Below are 17,107 nucleotides of genomic sequence, written 5' to 3' on the forward strand. Positions count from 1 at the left end.
AGAATCAGAATTGAAATAAAGTGGTGTAAAGCACATGAATTATATTTGTGTGTGTGTGTGTGTGTGTGTGTGTGTGTGTGTGTGTGTGTGTGTGTGTGTGTGTGTGTGTGTGTGTGTGTGTGTCCATCCATCCAACTTTTTTGGAACCCTCCAGTCTCTTACAGTATGTTACTGTTAACTGAAATTACGGTAAATTACGACCTGTTAAAAGAGTAAATGACCGCCTGTTAGGACACGGTGTCCTCTAGCAGAGATGAATATTTTTGGTACTGATGATGCGTACCAACGGTAAGTTACTGGTTAATTTATTGCAGTTTATTACCTTGCAGCGGGCTTACAGTGACATACCGTGAATAAACGGTAGTATACCAATTTATTAATCACAGTATGATGTTACTTTGTTGACGTAATTTACGACATAACGACATAACGGTATCTCACTGACATAACTGTCGCCAGTGAGATACCGTAAAAAAGGCTACGGTGCGTTACCATAATTTGTCCAAGAGTATTATACCACACCAGCAAAAAACGGTATCATCCTGCAGAAAGGTAAGCTACCGTAACACGGCGTCACGATATGACGCTGGCAGCAGTGACGCCAGTATGTTACCGTAAAGTGGCGATGAAAAGTCTAACGGTGCAGATACACGGAGTAATCAGAAAAGTTTAGCATGAATCTGGACATTAGATTTAAGATTTAAGTTTTAAGCTTATCAGATATCACTTGTTAGAAGCTCCTTACCGTTTGAAGAAATCTCTTCTCAATCTGCTGTCCTCTTCTGCTTGCATCTTTTTTTTTTCATCTAACACTGACGTTATTTTTTCTCCGTGAAAAACACAGCAACTCATCTTATCCCGGGGTGCCAGGAAGTCGAGCTGCGGATCTCAGCAGAAAACTTTTCAAACTGATTGCAGGTTGATCCAGGTATACATTTGAAACAGGTTCTCCTCGGTGACGTGACAGTCGGAATGCATCTGCGTAACCATGGTTACAGGGGGACGCTTTGGAACTCTGCTGTTCAGCAGCAAAATATTTCAGATCAATATGTAAATACTCCAACTCTAAAACCAAGTAAAATAAATATGCTGCATATGTGTATAGTGCGTTCATGTGTGTGTGTGCGCTGCGTGGTGACGTAGGCGCGTGCATGTGTGCCCCGGTCACAGCTCCTTTCAGCATGGCCGGAGGTAAGTCACTGCCACTTTGCTCTCAACTAATTAAAGTTTGTTCAGATCCCAAGCTGCAATGTGAATACAGCCAAACCGCCGCGTTTTTGTTTGTCATTAAGAGACTCATTCGGGATAAGTTTTGTGGAGGGCGGAGTTCACTAATATACGCTTATGAGTTTTAGCCGAGAACGCAGCTAAAATGCTAGCATGCTAAGTTAGCCTGATTGCTAGCGGCTACTCGCGGCAGTCTTTTTTTAACAGCATGCACTCTTTTTTCCTTCGTCAGGAGAGGTGTACTGGCAGTCGCGTGACACACACAGATCAGACACATATTTCTGTGTTGCAGGTATGGAGATGTTCTTATGTTTTGGAGATGCTGTCTTTCAGTCATTGTTTTTATAAGTACAGTGTTGTACTGCCTGTTAGATGGCGGTTATTAATATAATTGTACTGAAGTATAATGTTTGAACTATAAGTACCAGAATATTGGGTCCTGGTTATTGAATTGTATTTATCTGACTGTTTATTTGTTTTTGAATTATTTTGTTTATTGTTCTTATAAGTTGTTTTTGATGTTTTTTCAGTGACATATTATTTATTTTGTGCTTTTTGTTTTTGAGAGCTTAAGTTAATGTTTTAAAACAATTTGTTGTATTTGATTCATTATATTATTGTAGTGTTAATGAAGCTGCAGACACAGCTCCTTTCAACATGGCCAGAGGAGAGGTGTACTGGCAGTCGCGTGACACACACAGATCAGACACATATTTCTGTGTTGCAGATGTGCAGTAAAGAGCCAAAGACCCAGTACTGTCTCCTGCCTCCTACTTTCACGCCAGAACACAACGCAAGAACAACAGGCGTAACACATGAACGGGTTACACATACTGAGGTGAGTTGTTGAGGATATGTCGAGCTGTTGATAAGCACGGCTGTTTTTGTGCTCTTATATACTGTTAGCCTGTTTTGCTGGCGTTAGTGAAGCTGTTTTCAACTGGATGTAACATTGTTGAACTCTGATGATTAATGAATAAACTCTCGATGTGACGATGTGAGCATGTAATTGTAACCCTGTGTTCATTTAGTCGTTTGATACCGTTTAATATCCAGTACATCTATTGGGTGTTTTATAACATGCCCTGGAATCATTTTAAGTTTTACAATGCCGGTGATTTACGACTCTTTCGCAACAGTCAACTGTGGCGTAAACTCTGGCGGGTCTCAGAGCTAGCTTATGTGAGCAAGCAGTGACATCTATACATGCAGTAGCCTTAAAATACTGATTATTTATTCTCCTGCTAGGTAAGAATTTGTGTTTTATACGTTTATTGTCACATTGTGCGCCATGTTATTGTTTCGGTGAAATGAATTTCTACAATGGCGGACTTAGACAAAATAGTGTTACTGTTAATTTGACTCTCTGCAGTGTTTAAATGCTTACATATACACACACAGTTACTGTCCCTCCACACGTAGGACTCAGTTCTGCTTCTATGCCCCATCTTTGTTTACTCTTTCCCACCCAACAAGTGCATAAATAAGATGTTAAAAACGTCATCATCATATCAAACATGATCGATTTGGGGGGAGTTTGTTTGGCACATGCTGACTGCATCCTAATTATAACCAGAAGAGGAGGCGAGAGCAGAGAACGAGAGTGCAGCAGTTTGGTCAAAGGAACAGGTGAAGAAGAGGTGAGCATCCAAGAGACGAGCAAGAGGACAGTTTCAAAGCAGACATTATGGCACAATAAAAGTTGTAAGAGCAGAGATTCATTCATATCTTTACTATTTTTCTTTAGCTTCTACTCCCGCTGCTTACAATAAATCTGAGATAAAGAACAAACAAGAACAACTCACATGGCATTGATTGTTTAGTTCAGTGTCACTCTGTGATTGTTTGACATTTCATATAAATGTGACTCTAAAATATAGTCAATAATATTAAAAAGCTGCTGTTACTGAATGAAACTTGAAGGATTATGATAAACTTCAGTTCTTACTGAATCTGTAACATTGCTTTTTTTAAAATTGTTAAATGACTTTTGTGTCACTGCACAGTGAAAAGCTCACCTGATGTAGTGGTGAGGCCATGTTCACCACTAGATGGAGACAACCTGGCACAGGTATTTTCTATACACTAAATTTCACACTGAAAAGCCTTGGTGGGAATTGTTGTTTCATAGAAAGTAAAGGAAAACATGTCTTGAGGTCTTTTTCCAGTGTTTTCAAAATTGTGTTTTTCACATACACATCAAAACTTCACACAGACAAACACACACAGAAAACAACAAAATATGTCAAATTAGGGAGGGCAGAGAGCACAGCCTTTACATTGTGTTATTGTAGAGTGACAGGAACTGCCTATGAGCTTCTAATCAAGCAGAAGTGTTGACGGAAAATCTATCAAAGGAAATACATTGATGAAAATCAAAGAAGAGAAATATTTATATGATGTTCCATTTTCCTGAGAGCTGATTGGCTTTGATGACCCCTTCAAGTACTACATGCTACTTTGTCCTGCTAGTTAAGCCTGCTGTCTGTTCTCAGGCCTCCTCCTGTTTCACTGCCATATATCCACCACCAGAGGGCTCCACTGACCTGCCTGCCGACATCAGAGCACACCCCTGTGTCATGTGACCTGGCAGGAGTAGCAAAGCTGGACTCAGACCTGGCCAGGCAAGTTCAAAGGCAGCTGTGGTAGAGAGAGTATATGGGCTCAAATTGTGCTCATAAATATTTTGTACTTGTAAATCAATTTGTGTGTGTATGGGATCAGAACGATGCCACCTTGAAATGAAACCGAAAAAAATATTGAAACTGAAAAAAATATTGAAACTGAAATAAATGTACAGCGCGGCTGCGGTCACGGACAAACTTGCATGTGTCTGTTCGGGAATGGCAGATGCTGAGAGGTCCAGCGTTTACATTACCGGCTATTTCAAAGTGACAGCCTGAGGTGTTCTTCAGTAAATTGGACTACCAGACAGGAGGACCTGAGGCCCCACCGTATTATTTTCGGTAAGTTAAATGTGTGTGTAAGCTAATCCGTAACTTAGGTCCTTAGGTGAGCACTCGGCTGTCGGGGAAACTTGTTTTGTAAAGTTCGTTTAGCTAACCCGTGCAGGTGAATGAATTTACCCTGACTAAAGAAATCAAGAGAAACGCACCGGGCTGCTCAGTGACTAACCACGGTTACTGTACTTTTATTATGAGTATTATACTGTAAGAGCAACAGGCTGGACTCTGCTTCTGCTCCTGTGCAGAGCTGATTATTAATAAGAAGCTCGGTATACAGACAAGGATAACACAGTACCCGGGCTAGAAAGACAACTCCAGTTTGAGGCGCATGTCCTCCTGACATTTGGTGTTTGTGTTAACGATCCAATGGAAAAGCTTTGATGGGAGTGAGCTGTTCACTTGCACTATAGCACACAAAACGCTGCGCTGAGCACTGAGTGTTGCATCCGTGTACACACTGCATTGCTTCATATTTCACTCGTAAAGTAGGAAATGGGTGGAGCAGTTTATTAAAAGGGTAAACGTACATGGGTTTGATTGTAAGGCCCAAACAGAGCTGGCACAGGTCTAACAAGCATGAAGGGACAAACTGAGTGTGACATAAGGAAATGCTTACATGTGTAATTATCTTGATTACTGGTGAAGGACTACGTCACATGTAATCAAACATGACTCATTACTTATAAAAACCCTTTAACTAAAAGTGTATCAGAAACTCTCCTCTACTGTTTACTCTGTTTATCACCCAACAGTGACCTCGACCCTCTTCAAGCTCCTCACTGGTCAGTTCGAGTCAGGACGGCTGAAAATCCTCAGTGTTTACTGGGTAAGTTAAACTGATCAGTGGGACACTCAGGAACGGAGACCATGATGCTTTGGGGCTGACCACAGAGGTTTTACTAGTCAGTACAGATTTCAAACACACCGCTACATACTACATTAAGGTCAGTGCATTAAGTGCACTGACCTTAATGTTGTATTTTTCTGGTTGCTAATACACTTGGATCCATTACAAACATACACATTGTTGTGTGATGTGTGAAGACTTTTTATGGCTTTGTTTTTTGTCCGAACAGCACAGAGGAAACTATTTCTAAGCCAAGAGGCTAAAATTCATGCACCAAATGATACGCAGCAGATAAGATGGATGTAATCAAGCTACCGATAGAAAGAACATAATCAAGGACAAATAAAGTGTCTTTTTTTCCTCATTGTTCTCTGTGTGGGCCTCCTACTTCCTCCGTGTGGTAGTTTGACTCGTACTGATGTGGCTCCTCTGCTTCTTTTCACAAACAGTTTTTCCTTCCTGGTTACTGTTGAGCCCGTCACACTCAGCAGCTCGAGCTCGAGCTAAGACAGCCTTGAATCTTAAAACTACAGCCGTAATTGCATTTATGTCTTAGAGTGCTGGCCACAGATATTGATCCCATCTGACAGCAGCTCAGTAAAGCACAAGAGCGTCATCTTAAACAGGATATCAGACAGCGTTCTTATTTTTATTGTCTACTTCTGGTCACATCCTGCTTTTGCCACTGAGCGATCAGCATCCTGTGTTTTATCATGAAGTGATGACTACGTGAGCTCCACTTGTTTAATTCTTCTAACATCTATAAAACAACAGAGTTTCTAAATGACAGACTTATTTATTTGTGTTTGTGTCTCTGTTTCCAGATGCTGCTGTGGAGAAGTCTGACTTTAAGAATAACACTCAGCTGTCCAACTCCAGTGGGACATCGGAGCAAGAGAAAACCTCTGATTATGTATGTTTGCCTCTTCACCACTCGCACACTCAAGGTTACACTCAGGTCAGGTCCAATATAAGTTTCAGAGTGAAGACGGGCTCAGTGCTGTCAGTACTTTGTCAGGATTTTTATTAGAATGTATTAAATTTGGTGTCCTGCTGTTTGATTTCATGCTGGTCTTTTCCCTCGTTGTAGAACCTTTTCCACCAGCTGAAGTCAGCCCCCAGTGACAGTCTGACCTACCGTCTGGCTCTGTGTGTGTGTCTGGTCAACTATTACTACGGTGGGCTGCGGGCTGTTGGACACCTCTGGCAGGAGTTTGTCCTTGAGTTGCGTTACCGGTGGGAAAATAACCATCTTATTTGTGGGTGGGTACCTCACAGGCTCGTGCTGCTTTGATTTTAAAGATGTCACACATATTAACATTTTCATTTTATAGCAGGTAAAATAAGTATTGAACACGTCAGCAGTTCTCTAAGCAAATATATTTCTAAAGGTGCTTTGATGTGAAATTATCACCAGATGTCGGTAACACAGGGACATTAAACACACAGACATTTATTTATTACTTTATACAAATGTTGGTGATGACAGTTCATGGCAGCTTCTGTATGGAGAAACCAGTCCCATCATTGCTCATGACTTTGACCCACTCACCACACAAACAGTCTATAAATCCCGAATGCTCCGTGGATCCTTCCCACAGATTCAGCTCAGGTGATTGGCTGGGCCGTTCCAGCAGCTTTACTTGATTCCTCTGAAACCAACAGTTTCCATTGGCTGTGTTTGTGATCATGGTCTTGCTGAAACATCCATCCTTGTTTCATCTTCATCATCCTGGTAGATGGCAGCAGATTTTAATCAACAATGTCTCCATTCATCCTTCCTGGAGTTATGTTTAATGGCTCAGTCCCTTTTGCAGCTTGTTATAAAGTTTTTATGCATAACTTTTCTAAGCAATCACACATTTTTTTGGGAACATCAAAATCATAATGCTCCCACCTCCAGACTTCAGTGTTGCTGTGGTGTTTTTGGGATGCAGCCACCCAAACACGGTGTGTTTACAGCATTCAAAGAGTTTTGCTCTTAACAAAGGCAGTCGCACTTTTCTCCTCTCCCTTATCTTCCCTGCTTAGCCTCTTGTGTCCTTGTTTACTCTCGTGTTTTTTGTATTACTTTTCCCTGGAACACTCTCTCACAGTCTGTTCTCTAAAACCTAAAAGAGGAATTATGGATTTGATCAACTGGTCCCTGAATGCAATTGACACCCCTTTCTCAACGAGAAGTCTGGGCTCGGGTGAGCCTGAGTGCTGAAGAGATCTACCTGTTCGGAACCATGGTAACAGGGTTCTGGCTGATCGGAGCTGGCTTGGCCCTGACTTATCGAAGAATTAAGAAAGCGGAACCGGCTGTTCAAACCCCCACAAGGCTGCCCGCTGGGATTCAAACGATGGGAAGAGGCGTGAGTTTCTCAAAATGAGCTCATTGAGTGCAGCATGGATAAGATCTTGGAGAAGCTTACGGCTGCTGTGAATACTCAGAATAAGACTTCTGAGTGCAAATTGGATCACATCTTGGAGAAGCTCACTGCGGTCGTTGTTAACTTGTTATTTTCTGTTATACTGCGAGAGTACTGTTGCCCGCGAAGGGTTGTTGTTGGTGTGGAGAAAAATGGCGTAACAAATAAAGCGCTTGGAGTGAGACTACGACGTCGTGTCTTTGAGTTCTCAGAATCGGCTCTCTGAGCACAAGAATGACAACATCACGGAGCGCAAGTTTGATAACATCATGGAGAAGCTCACGGCTCTCCAACGGGAGATTGAGAGACCAGTGTCGGAGTGTTAGAACAGCTTTGAAATTCATATGAGCTGTTCGCACTAAAGTAAAAACCTCCATCACTTATGCGGATACCCCTTCGGCCCCAGCCGTGGGCTCAAGGCTGGAGCCGAACAACAACTCCCTGATAACGACTGTGTTTAGACTGTTCTTCCCACTCCATGCAAGGCCACCTGGGTTGGCTGGAAGACTGTTTACTTAGCCTGGCAGGGAGGAGGACACTGTCTCAGCTGAACTCTGGACACGCACACGCTTACACAGACATATATACACATGCAGATGTACACTCCTCCCCCCTCCAAACGCCTTCGACGCTTATTCCCCTCCGATGCTGACGGTGGATCAAGGAGACCAGCGCACGCAGGCCTGGATGTACTGTCTACACTGGCTGTCTCTCACCCTTTACCCATCCCTGTTGCTTGTCATGTGTTTCTTTCGTGTATTAAGAGTTTTTTTCATGTGCAGAGGTGTTTTTTTTCTGTTCTCAAACTGATCTCCCTGTTGGAGCTCAGTCTGGGGGGAGTTATTTTTTTCTCCTTATCTTTCCTCATGTGGTGCATTTTCCATTGTTATGCCTCTCTGACCTGTCTTCCCCATGTGATGTTTGTGTCATGTATGTATGGTCAGAAGGGTAAGATGGCGCTGGCAAAGGTCGGCAGCCTTAACCCAATTTCCATTGGGGTCAGCCTTCAGGATCAATAAAGTTTTATTGAATTGAATTAAGTGACCAAACTATAAAGTTAAAGCGTATTGTTGTACCTATGCATTACACTGGAGCAGAGCTTACATACATTCTTACCTGCTTACACTCATCATTCATTCGTCAAACTGAATAAAATAGCAATAAAATAGGGTGGCTGCAGCTCAGGCGGTAGAGCGGGTCGTCTACTGATCGGAAGGTTGGTGGTTCAATTCCTGGCTTCCCCCAGGCTGCATGCCAAATATCCTTGGGCAAGATACTAACCCCAAATTGCTCTCCGATGCGTTCATCGGAGTGTGCGCGTGTGTGTGTGTGTGTGTGTGTGAGAGAGAGAATGTTACTTAGAAAGCACCTAGAAAAATGTGCTTGTGTGAATGGGTGAATGCACAAGTTGTGTAAAGCGCTTTGAGTGCTCAGAAGAGTAGAAAAGCGCTATATACAGTGGGGCAAAAAAGTATTTAGTCAGCCACCGATTGTGCAAGTTCCCCCACTTAAAATGATGACAGAGGTCAGTAATTTGCACCAGAGGTACACTTCAACTGTGAGAGACAGAATGTGAAAAAAAAATCCATGAATTCACATGGTAGGATTTGTAAAGAATTTATTCGTAAATCAGGGTGGAAAATAAGTATTTGGTCACCTCAAACAAGGAAAATCTCTGGCTCTCACAGACCTGTAATGTCTTCTGTAAGAAGCTTTTCTGTCCCCCACTCGTTACCTGTATGAATGGCACCTGTTTGAACTCATCATCTGTATAAAAGACACCTGTCCACAGCCTCAAACAGTCAGACTCCAAACTCCGCCATGGCCAAGACCAAAGAGCTTTCGAAGGACACCAGGAAAAGTATTGTAGACCTGCACCAGACTGGGAAGAGTGAATCTACAATAGGCAAGCAGCTTGGTGTGAAAAAATCAACTGTGGGAGCAATCATCAGAAAATGGAAGACATACAAGACCACTGATGATCTCCCTCGATCTGGGGCTCCACGCAAGATCTCATCCCGTGGGGTCAAAATGATCATGAGAACGGTGAGCAAAGATCCCAGAACCACACGGGGGGACCTGGTGAATGACCTGCAGAGAGCTGGGACCAAAGTAACAAAGGTCACCATCAGTAACACACTACAACGGCAGGGAATCAAATCCCGCAGTGCCAGACGTGTTGCGCTGCTGAAGCCAGTGCATGTCCAGGCCCATCTGAAGTTTGCCAGAGAGCACATGGATGATACAGCAGAGGATTGGGAGAATGTCATGTGGTCAGATGAAACCAAAGTAGAACTTTTTGGTATAAACTCAACTCGTCGTGTTTGGAGGAAGAAGAATACTGAGTTGCATCCCAAGAACACCATACCTACTGTGAAGCATGGGGGTGGAAACATCATGCTATGGGGCTGTTTTTCTGCCAAGGGGACAGGACGACTGATCCGTGTTAAGGACAGAATGAATGGGGCCATGTATCGTGAGATTTTGAGCCAAAACCTCCTTCCATCAGTGAGAACTTTGAAGATGAAACGAGGCTGGGTCTTCCAACATGACAATGATCCAAAACACACCGCCCGGGCAACAAAGGAGTGGCTCCGTAAGAAGCATTTGAAAGTCCTGGAGTGGCCTAGCCAGTCTCCAGACCTCAACCCCATAGAAAATCTGTGGCGGGAGTTGAAAGTCCGTGTTGCTCGGCGACAGCCCCAAAACATCACTGCTCTCGAGAAGATCTGCATGGAGGAATGGGCCAAAATACCAGCTACTGTGTGTGCAAACCTGGTAAAGACCTATAGTAAACGTTTGACCTCTGTTATTGCCAACAAAGGTTATGTTACAAAGTATTGAGTTGTATTTTTGTTATTGACCAAATACTTATTTTCCACCCTGATTTACGAATAAATTCTTTACAAATCCTACCATGTGGATTCATGGATTTTTTTTTTTCACATTCTGTCTCTCACAGTTGAAGTGTACCTCTGGTGCAAATTACTGACCTCTGTCATCATTTTAGGTGGGGGAACTTGCACAATCGGTGGCTGACTAAATACTTTTTTGCCCCACTGTAAGAACCAGTCCATTTACCATTTAACCAGAGGAGTATTGCACTGGTTGGATGGCAGCAGCCATGGAGGGAGGGTGTAATTGTCCCGTGTTATGCTGGTGTTTTGTATTAGATGTAAGCTTACATTTGGCAGCATTAGTGAACATTATACTGAATGTTACACAGGAGTGTCTCAGGTAGGAGGGAGGCTCACTCGGTCCATTCACTGAGCTTAGTGTTCAGTGATCGATGGTCCAGGGGAAAAGCTGTTTTCTTAGCCTGGCTGTCCTGTTTCTTGAACAGGTGCTGTCCAGGATGAGATGAGATTTGATTGGCTCTCCTGAGACAGCGAGTGCTGACCATGTCCTCCAGGGAAGGAAAGGGACAGGCACTATTCTTCTGTGCTGTCTTAATGACCCACTGAGCAGTTAGCATACCAAGCTGTTAGCAGTAGGTGGGGACACACTATGGTGCTGTGGTAAAAAAGCCACCAAGACTTTCTTCTCCAGATGGTGGTTCCTCCTCCTCAGCATCCTGAGGTGGAGTCTTTGACTTTGGACCATGAGAGGTCCTCAGCTACGTGAGTCCCCAGGAACGAGGACACTCGCTGAACACAGTCTGCTTGATGTGGAGAGGAACGTGTTTCCCTCTGCTGAGGTCACATCTCCTTAGTTTTGATGGCGCTGAGCAGACGCTTGTGTTCATTGCAGCAGCCTGTCAGGTTTTTAACCTCCTGCCTGTTCGCCGTCTTCTCCGCTGATGATTGTCGCATCATCAGCAAATGTAACGATGGTGTTAGAGGGGCAGGTAGGTGTGAACTCATGAGTGTACAGGAGAGCAGGCAAAGACGCCTGTGGATACTTTATGAATGCAGATGATAATATTCTGCCAGCGTTTCACAGACTTGTTCAGCAAACTTTAAACACACTTCACGCTTCTCTTTTTTTCTGTGGCTCTTGCGCACATATTGTTTTCTTTGAAACAGTCGTACCTGCTGATTCCAGGCCTTTCTGTGGCTCTTCATAACTGGGCCTTGACTCTTCTGATAATTCTTTTCACTGGTCTGTGTGAAATCTTGTGGGAAGCACCTGGTCGTGGCCCATTTATGGTGAAATAATATTCTTTCCACTTTACCAAAAGTGCGCTGGAACCTTCAGTAGTTCTACTGTGACCACTGCCACCAGCATGTTTTGCAAAAGTCTTGAGAGAGCTCGTTGTTTTTACCCGTCATGAGACGTTTCTTGTGTGAAACCTGAATAATGAGACCATCAGTTGGGACTGAACCAGCTGATATTTGATTTGATATTAATTGGCGAGGTCTGTGACGAGTTACATGACTCTTTGGTGGCAGGACTCCTGGGCTGGAGGTGCGAGTCCCACTGAGTCTGTGGATGTTGTTGGACTGTCCTGGTTTCCCACCTCGGGATAAGCAGACTACAGTAGCGGTTTCCCTTTCTAAGAAGTGGGACTAGGGGCTGAGCTTGAACTTGGGAATGATACTCCAAAGCCTCCCTGGAAGTCTGTGACTGGGTCAGTTCGTTAGTTGAACCTGAGGTTGAGGATATATTTTCAGCCCTGGAGCTCCTCTGTCAGATGGTGACGGCATACAAAGTATCTGGTACCACTGTCCTCTGTGTGCTGCTGCTGTTGGTCCATCAGCTGTGGAGAGAGTGAAGAATAACTGATAATGAAAAGTTGTTGTTCTCGTTGAACTCTGTTATTGCTGCTTTATTCGTGGCCAACACTCAGCAGATATTGGCACCAGCCGATTTCAGTCGGGATCTCAAAGGACTTCGTGGAAGAGCAGAACCTATTTGCAGACATTTGTGGGACCTCGTTAGACTGTTGACTTGGACACAGACAGAAGACAGAAACACATTTTGAGACCAGAGGAGATGGATCTGTCAGAGTGGGGGCCCCCAGGCTGTGGAGTGCTTTGCCTCCATCATTATGTTGCTTTGATTGCATTTATTTTTATAAACAGCAGCTTGAGACTCATTTATTTAGCCTGGCTTTGAACTAGATTTGTGCTGTTTCATATTATTGTGAAGCACTCTGTGGTTCTTATCCTGTGCCATATAAATAAAGTCAAATGCTGGATGTCTGTACTTTGTCCAGCTGAGCCGACACTTTAGAATCGGGCTTTGGTCTTGTTGTCAGTCATGTTGGATCTCCGTCCGTCTCTAATAACAGACAAATGACCAAAATGTAAAAATCCAAGTACATAATACCAGGCACAAAAGCCCCTGCAGTGTTTGTGCCGTGCTCTAACTAAAACTTTGCTTGAAATTGTTTAAGCAGTATTTGTTTCTCTGTTAACACACTGGTGTTCACTCATATCCATCTCTGTGCTTCCTAATCTGCAGGCTGGCAGGTGGAGCTCCTGATCTTCGCTGTTGTCTTTTGCATCAGAAGTTCCAGGTAGCCACACAGTGCAAGGACTAATCGAACGATTTAATGGAGTTATCAGTCGTCGCTGTACTTGAAAGGAGAGATGGCCCAGCCAGATTTATTGTAATAAAATGCGTGGACAGCAACATGAGCCCACAGTTTTATGTCTCTATTGTTTTATAGTTTGGAAAATGATTTGCCAAAGATGAGTGCTTCCAGTTTTCTGCAGACTGCACGACCTGACTGTGGAAGTCTGTTTCTGCCACCCAAATATGAAGTCGATGATAGTTTTGTGTTATTTTCTTCACAAGTTGGAGTCAATAAGTGGAGATAATAACCTGTTAAGTTTTGAATCATGATGAGGATCTCTGTCAGTGCCTGCATAAAAATCTCAACTGTAGCTCAACACAACCAAGTGCAGTACAATGAAAACACTGACCCCGGGTTTAACGAGGACCAGAAGGATCCGGAACAGAGTCAACGACTAACTAAATCTGACGGGTACTTCAATACAAAAACACACGCAGAGTTCATTTTTCATGTGCTGCAGCCTCACAAACAGCTGATATCATGGAGATATAAAGTCAGAGCAACTATACGTTACTCTTACTGCGCATTTTTAATTTCTTTTATTATCCCTTTATCATCCAACCAGAGTCAGAGAGGAGTCGACCCCACCCACCACAGGGCGAGAGGCGGGGTACACCCAGGACAGGTCACCACTGAAGTACCATCAAATCAAATGAAAACATCCCTACACAGCAAATTCAAAAGTGTTAAATTTTTTGGTGTTAATAGTCTCCTTGCAAAAGTAGAGTTAATTTTACTCTAAGTAGAGTCACATTCTTTTAATGTAACTCTGAGGTGTAAAATGATAGTAGTTAAAATCGAGTGTTAAAAATGATTTTTTCTCTGTCAAATCTGGAGGTGTTACAATGGAAACATTAACTCTTGACCTCTTAACTCTGAACTCCTACAGGGGCTATGACACCAATAGAGTAAATTCACTCCGCCCCCAGCACGGCTCCAATCGAAGCTGAAGTGAAGCCGTTTCAGAACATTTTGCTCTACATATTTGAGTTGTTTGCCATGCTTGGTAAGTCATTTTTTCAAAGATTGTTTCAATTATTATTATGAGCTTTTACTTCTGTGGCTCTTTGGAGTTGAGACAAAGCTGTGTGAAAGGCATTAGCCATGTTGCTCGCTGATAGCATAATATTCTGTTTTAGCTAACTGAAAGGTATTGTCTGCGGGCAAATACCACAGCCTTGAAAAAAGCTTGCATGTGAATTTCCAGTCAAACCTTTGGTCAAATACACCTAAAACAATGTCTAGAATGTGAAATGTTGGTATAATGGTGCTACTTGAAGCCTGAAAACGATCGCCCATAAAAAAAAAAACGAGCAAACGGCAGTAGCTGACGTCCTGACTCGATTCTACGTTAGCATTTAGATCCCTCCAGAGTTTTGTGTACACGGTTTAGGTAAAAATGAAAAAGGTTGAGGTTTTACATTTAGTTCAGTATTACCTGTTGCCTGTGTCTTTGTCTTTTGGGAAAATACTTTACACAAGTAATGGCTCAAAGAGGATTCCTTTTTTTTTTTACTGTGCTGCAATTGTTTACTGGATTATTTGTGCCATTAATTAGTGTCAACTAATTTTTATTCAATCTCCGCACAGGATATGCTTGTGAAGATGGAATATGGGGGAGAGCAGAAGTGCGTTGAAGTTCCACAAAGGGATGAATGAAGGACATGCATATTGTATTGAAGAAATAAGTGATGAGATGCTGTTATTTGCATTTACCATGTCAGACCTTTTGATAAACAAAATTCTAATGAAAGTGAGAACATGTATACTGTTACATCTTTCAGAAAATGTTTTGAAATTGTGGTGCACAGTTCAGAATAAATGTTTTTCAAAAACCATTGCGTCTTTTTAGTAAATGTTTATTTCCAAAAGAAATTTCTATAAGTTCAGAACAGTAAAATTACCGCTTTTTAGATGAATTAGAAGATAACTCTTACGTAGTTAAACTAAAATACTCTTTGAGAGTTAATATATAAACTCTTAACACCAAGTGTTAAATTATCAACTCCAGACAGATTTGGTGTTTAACACTAAATCAGAGTTAACGTACCAACTCTCCAAAAGGAGTTAAATTAACACTCTCTGGTGTGGACCCATATAGACACTTTAATAGTGTTGAAATCAAATCCGACAGTGTTAATTTGGACATGCTGGATTTGCTGTGTACAATAACTCTGCAGTGCTGTTTGAAGGACTTTTACGTTGCTCCATTGCTGCACTTCAAACTTGTCCTCAGAGCAAACATCAAATTCTCTTTCAGACTCTGAGGCTCTGGAAGTCTCCTGCATATTCGCAGAATAAGACGGCGGCACAGAAGCCAACCAAAGTGCTGCTGTGCATGTGGTCAGCACTGACATGGACTTCAGATGTAGAATATTTTCACTCCCTTCCCCAGACAGTCCTAATGTTAAGCTCTTTAAATGCCATCAGACTTTGGCAGGACGGAGTCTGGAGGAGCCTCATGGAAGAGAGGAGCTCCGCCTCTTTGGCTACATCCACACGGGTGTTTTTGAAAACACAGAGTTTCCGTTTTTGTTTCTTTGTTTTTAATCCCGTCCACACGTGCAGTTTGGAAAAATATCTCCGTTGTGGGATTACAATATTACCTTATGCCATGTTAGACCCCTAATTAAAGATTGTGAATTATTATGTAGTTTTAGTTTGCATTATTCTCCTGAATTAGAAGAAGCTGATAACTATTGCATTTATTAAACTGATTTGCATTAGAGTGCTGATTTATTGTGAATGAATGATATTGTTTTATGATGCATTATACTGCTGAGTTATAAGAAATACTGTTCACAGAAAGTCATCGCCTTATTTGTCTGATTAGAAGAGAACAGCCTAACTAAGCCTAACAGGGGACAGGTACTTCTGCCCAACCTGGCAGCCACAAAGTGAACTCATTTAGGTAAAGATAACCACATGCACCTAACCAGCCTGCACCAGCCTGACATTTCTTCCTCCTAAGTAAAAACGAATGGATGGATTGAACTTAAAGTCTCAGCTCAGTTTTCTATTTTGACCACCTACACCCCAAGATACTCTTTTAAAAAGTGTTGTTTTCAGATCCCTTTGAAGTTCATAAAGGGCCTGTTCATTTTCATTCAAATGTTTTATTGCATAAATGTTACTGTTTTCTTTTGATTTATGCTCCCACTACACTGCACCTCTACAAACAACAATGCCACGGACTGTCAGTTGCTTTTACATGCTATAAACATGAGTAGGTTTGATCAGAGTTTCAGTTATCAAAGAAAAGACAAACTGAGCAAAAAGAAGGAAAAAAAGACCAACTTCTTCCCAACTGACAAGAAAAATACTCGTCATGTTTTCATAATAAAGGATCAGGCTCCCCATTTATGACAGCTTGGACCAATAATGTATGTTACATTGATGCTACTGTAGAGACAGGGTCAACATCTCTATTTAAATATAATTAATATACAAAACACAATAAAAGTTATACATGAATTATTCATTATTTTTCACTATTGATAAAATTCATGTATACTAATCAAGGTTATACATGAGTAACGACATTATTAATAATGATTAATAATAATAATTCTAATGCCAACATGATGACTGTTCATAGCTCCTGCTTTGAAATACTGAACTTAAACACTGACCTGATGAAAGATCACAATTCACAGTGGCCCACTGTCAGAATCATTCTGAATATAAACTCATCGAGTTAATCTGAACCTTTCTCAAATGTGCTGTGAATAAATGCTGCTGCAAGCCACTGTGGGAAAGCTGTGTTATTATCATGAAAACATCTGTGACACATTCACAGAGGACGAGGACACAAAGGGACGACACGCAGAGGCTGTGTTAAAGTCAAAAATCCAAATCTTTAGTCCTAAACAGGCAGTGGTTACAAACAGGAAGACGAGCAGTCCATTAAACAGTCTACAGGGTCAAACATACAGAGAATTCAAACAGCTATTAAAAACAAATAACTGGACACTGAAAAACTTCAGTGATGTGTGAGGCACCAAAGGGAAGCAGCTGAGTATATTCAATTAATTATCTTCAAATACAAAGACAGAAACTCCTACAGGCAGCATGCAAACTGAGCAGGATACACAAAGATCAGAGATTACAAAATAAATCAGACAAGGATTTC

At 42.1% G+C, this 17,107-nt stretch overlaps 1 protein-coding gene across 9 annotated transcripts; it reads left to right on the top strand.

Annotated features, from left to right (window-relative positions):
* The first annotated feature begins 1,889 nt into the window (after positions 1 to 1,889).
* On the top strand, positions 1,890 to 16,019 carry LOC308402483 (uncharacterized protein). Of its 9 annotated transcripts, none has more exons than XR_013972765.1 (12): positions 1,890 to 2,065; positions 2,804 to 2,867; positions 3,234 to 3,298; positions 3,723 to 3,851; positions 4,078 to 4,193; positions 4,946 to 5,019; positions 5,865 to 5,953; positions 6,131 to 6,303; positions 12,861 to 13,386; positions 13,541 to 13,658; positions 13,865 to 13,981; positions 14,566 to 16,016. XR_013972765.1 is itself a non-coding variant. In XM_080891380.1 (10 exons), the coding sequence occupies exons 1-4, from the start codon at positions 2,043 to 2,045 to the stop codon at positions 3,810 to 3,812; spliced, it is 306 nt and encodes a 101-aa protein (XP_080747506.1). In that variant the 5' UTR covers positions 1,890 to 2,042; the 3' UTR covers positions 3,813 to 3,851; positions 4,078 to 4,193; positions 4,946 to 5,019; positions 5,865 to 5,953; positions 6,131 to 6,303; positions 12,861 to 13,981; positions 14,566 to 16,019. The 9 variants fall into 9 exon arrangements, 1 of the variants encoding a protein (XP_080747506.1); XR_013972766.1 differs by having other exon boundaries at positions 13,541 to 13,600; positions 14,566 to 14,899; XR_013972762.1 differs by having other exon boundaries at positions 12,861 to 13,658; positions 14,566 to 16,017.
* Positions 16,020 to 17,107: the final 1,088 nt, after the last annotated feature.

Source organism: Rhamphochromis sp. 'chilingali' (genome assembly GCF_963969265.1).
Source record: "Rhamphochromis sp. 'chilingali' genome assembly, chromosome: 9".
NCBI lineage: Eukaryota > Metazoa > Chordata > Actinopteri > Cichliformes > Cichlidae > Rhamphochromis > Rhamphochromis sp. 'chilingali'.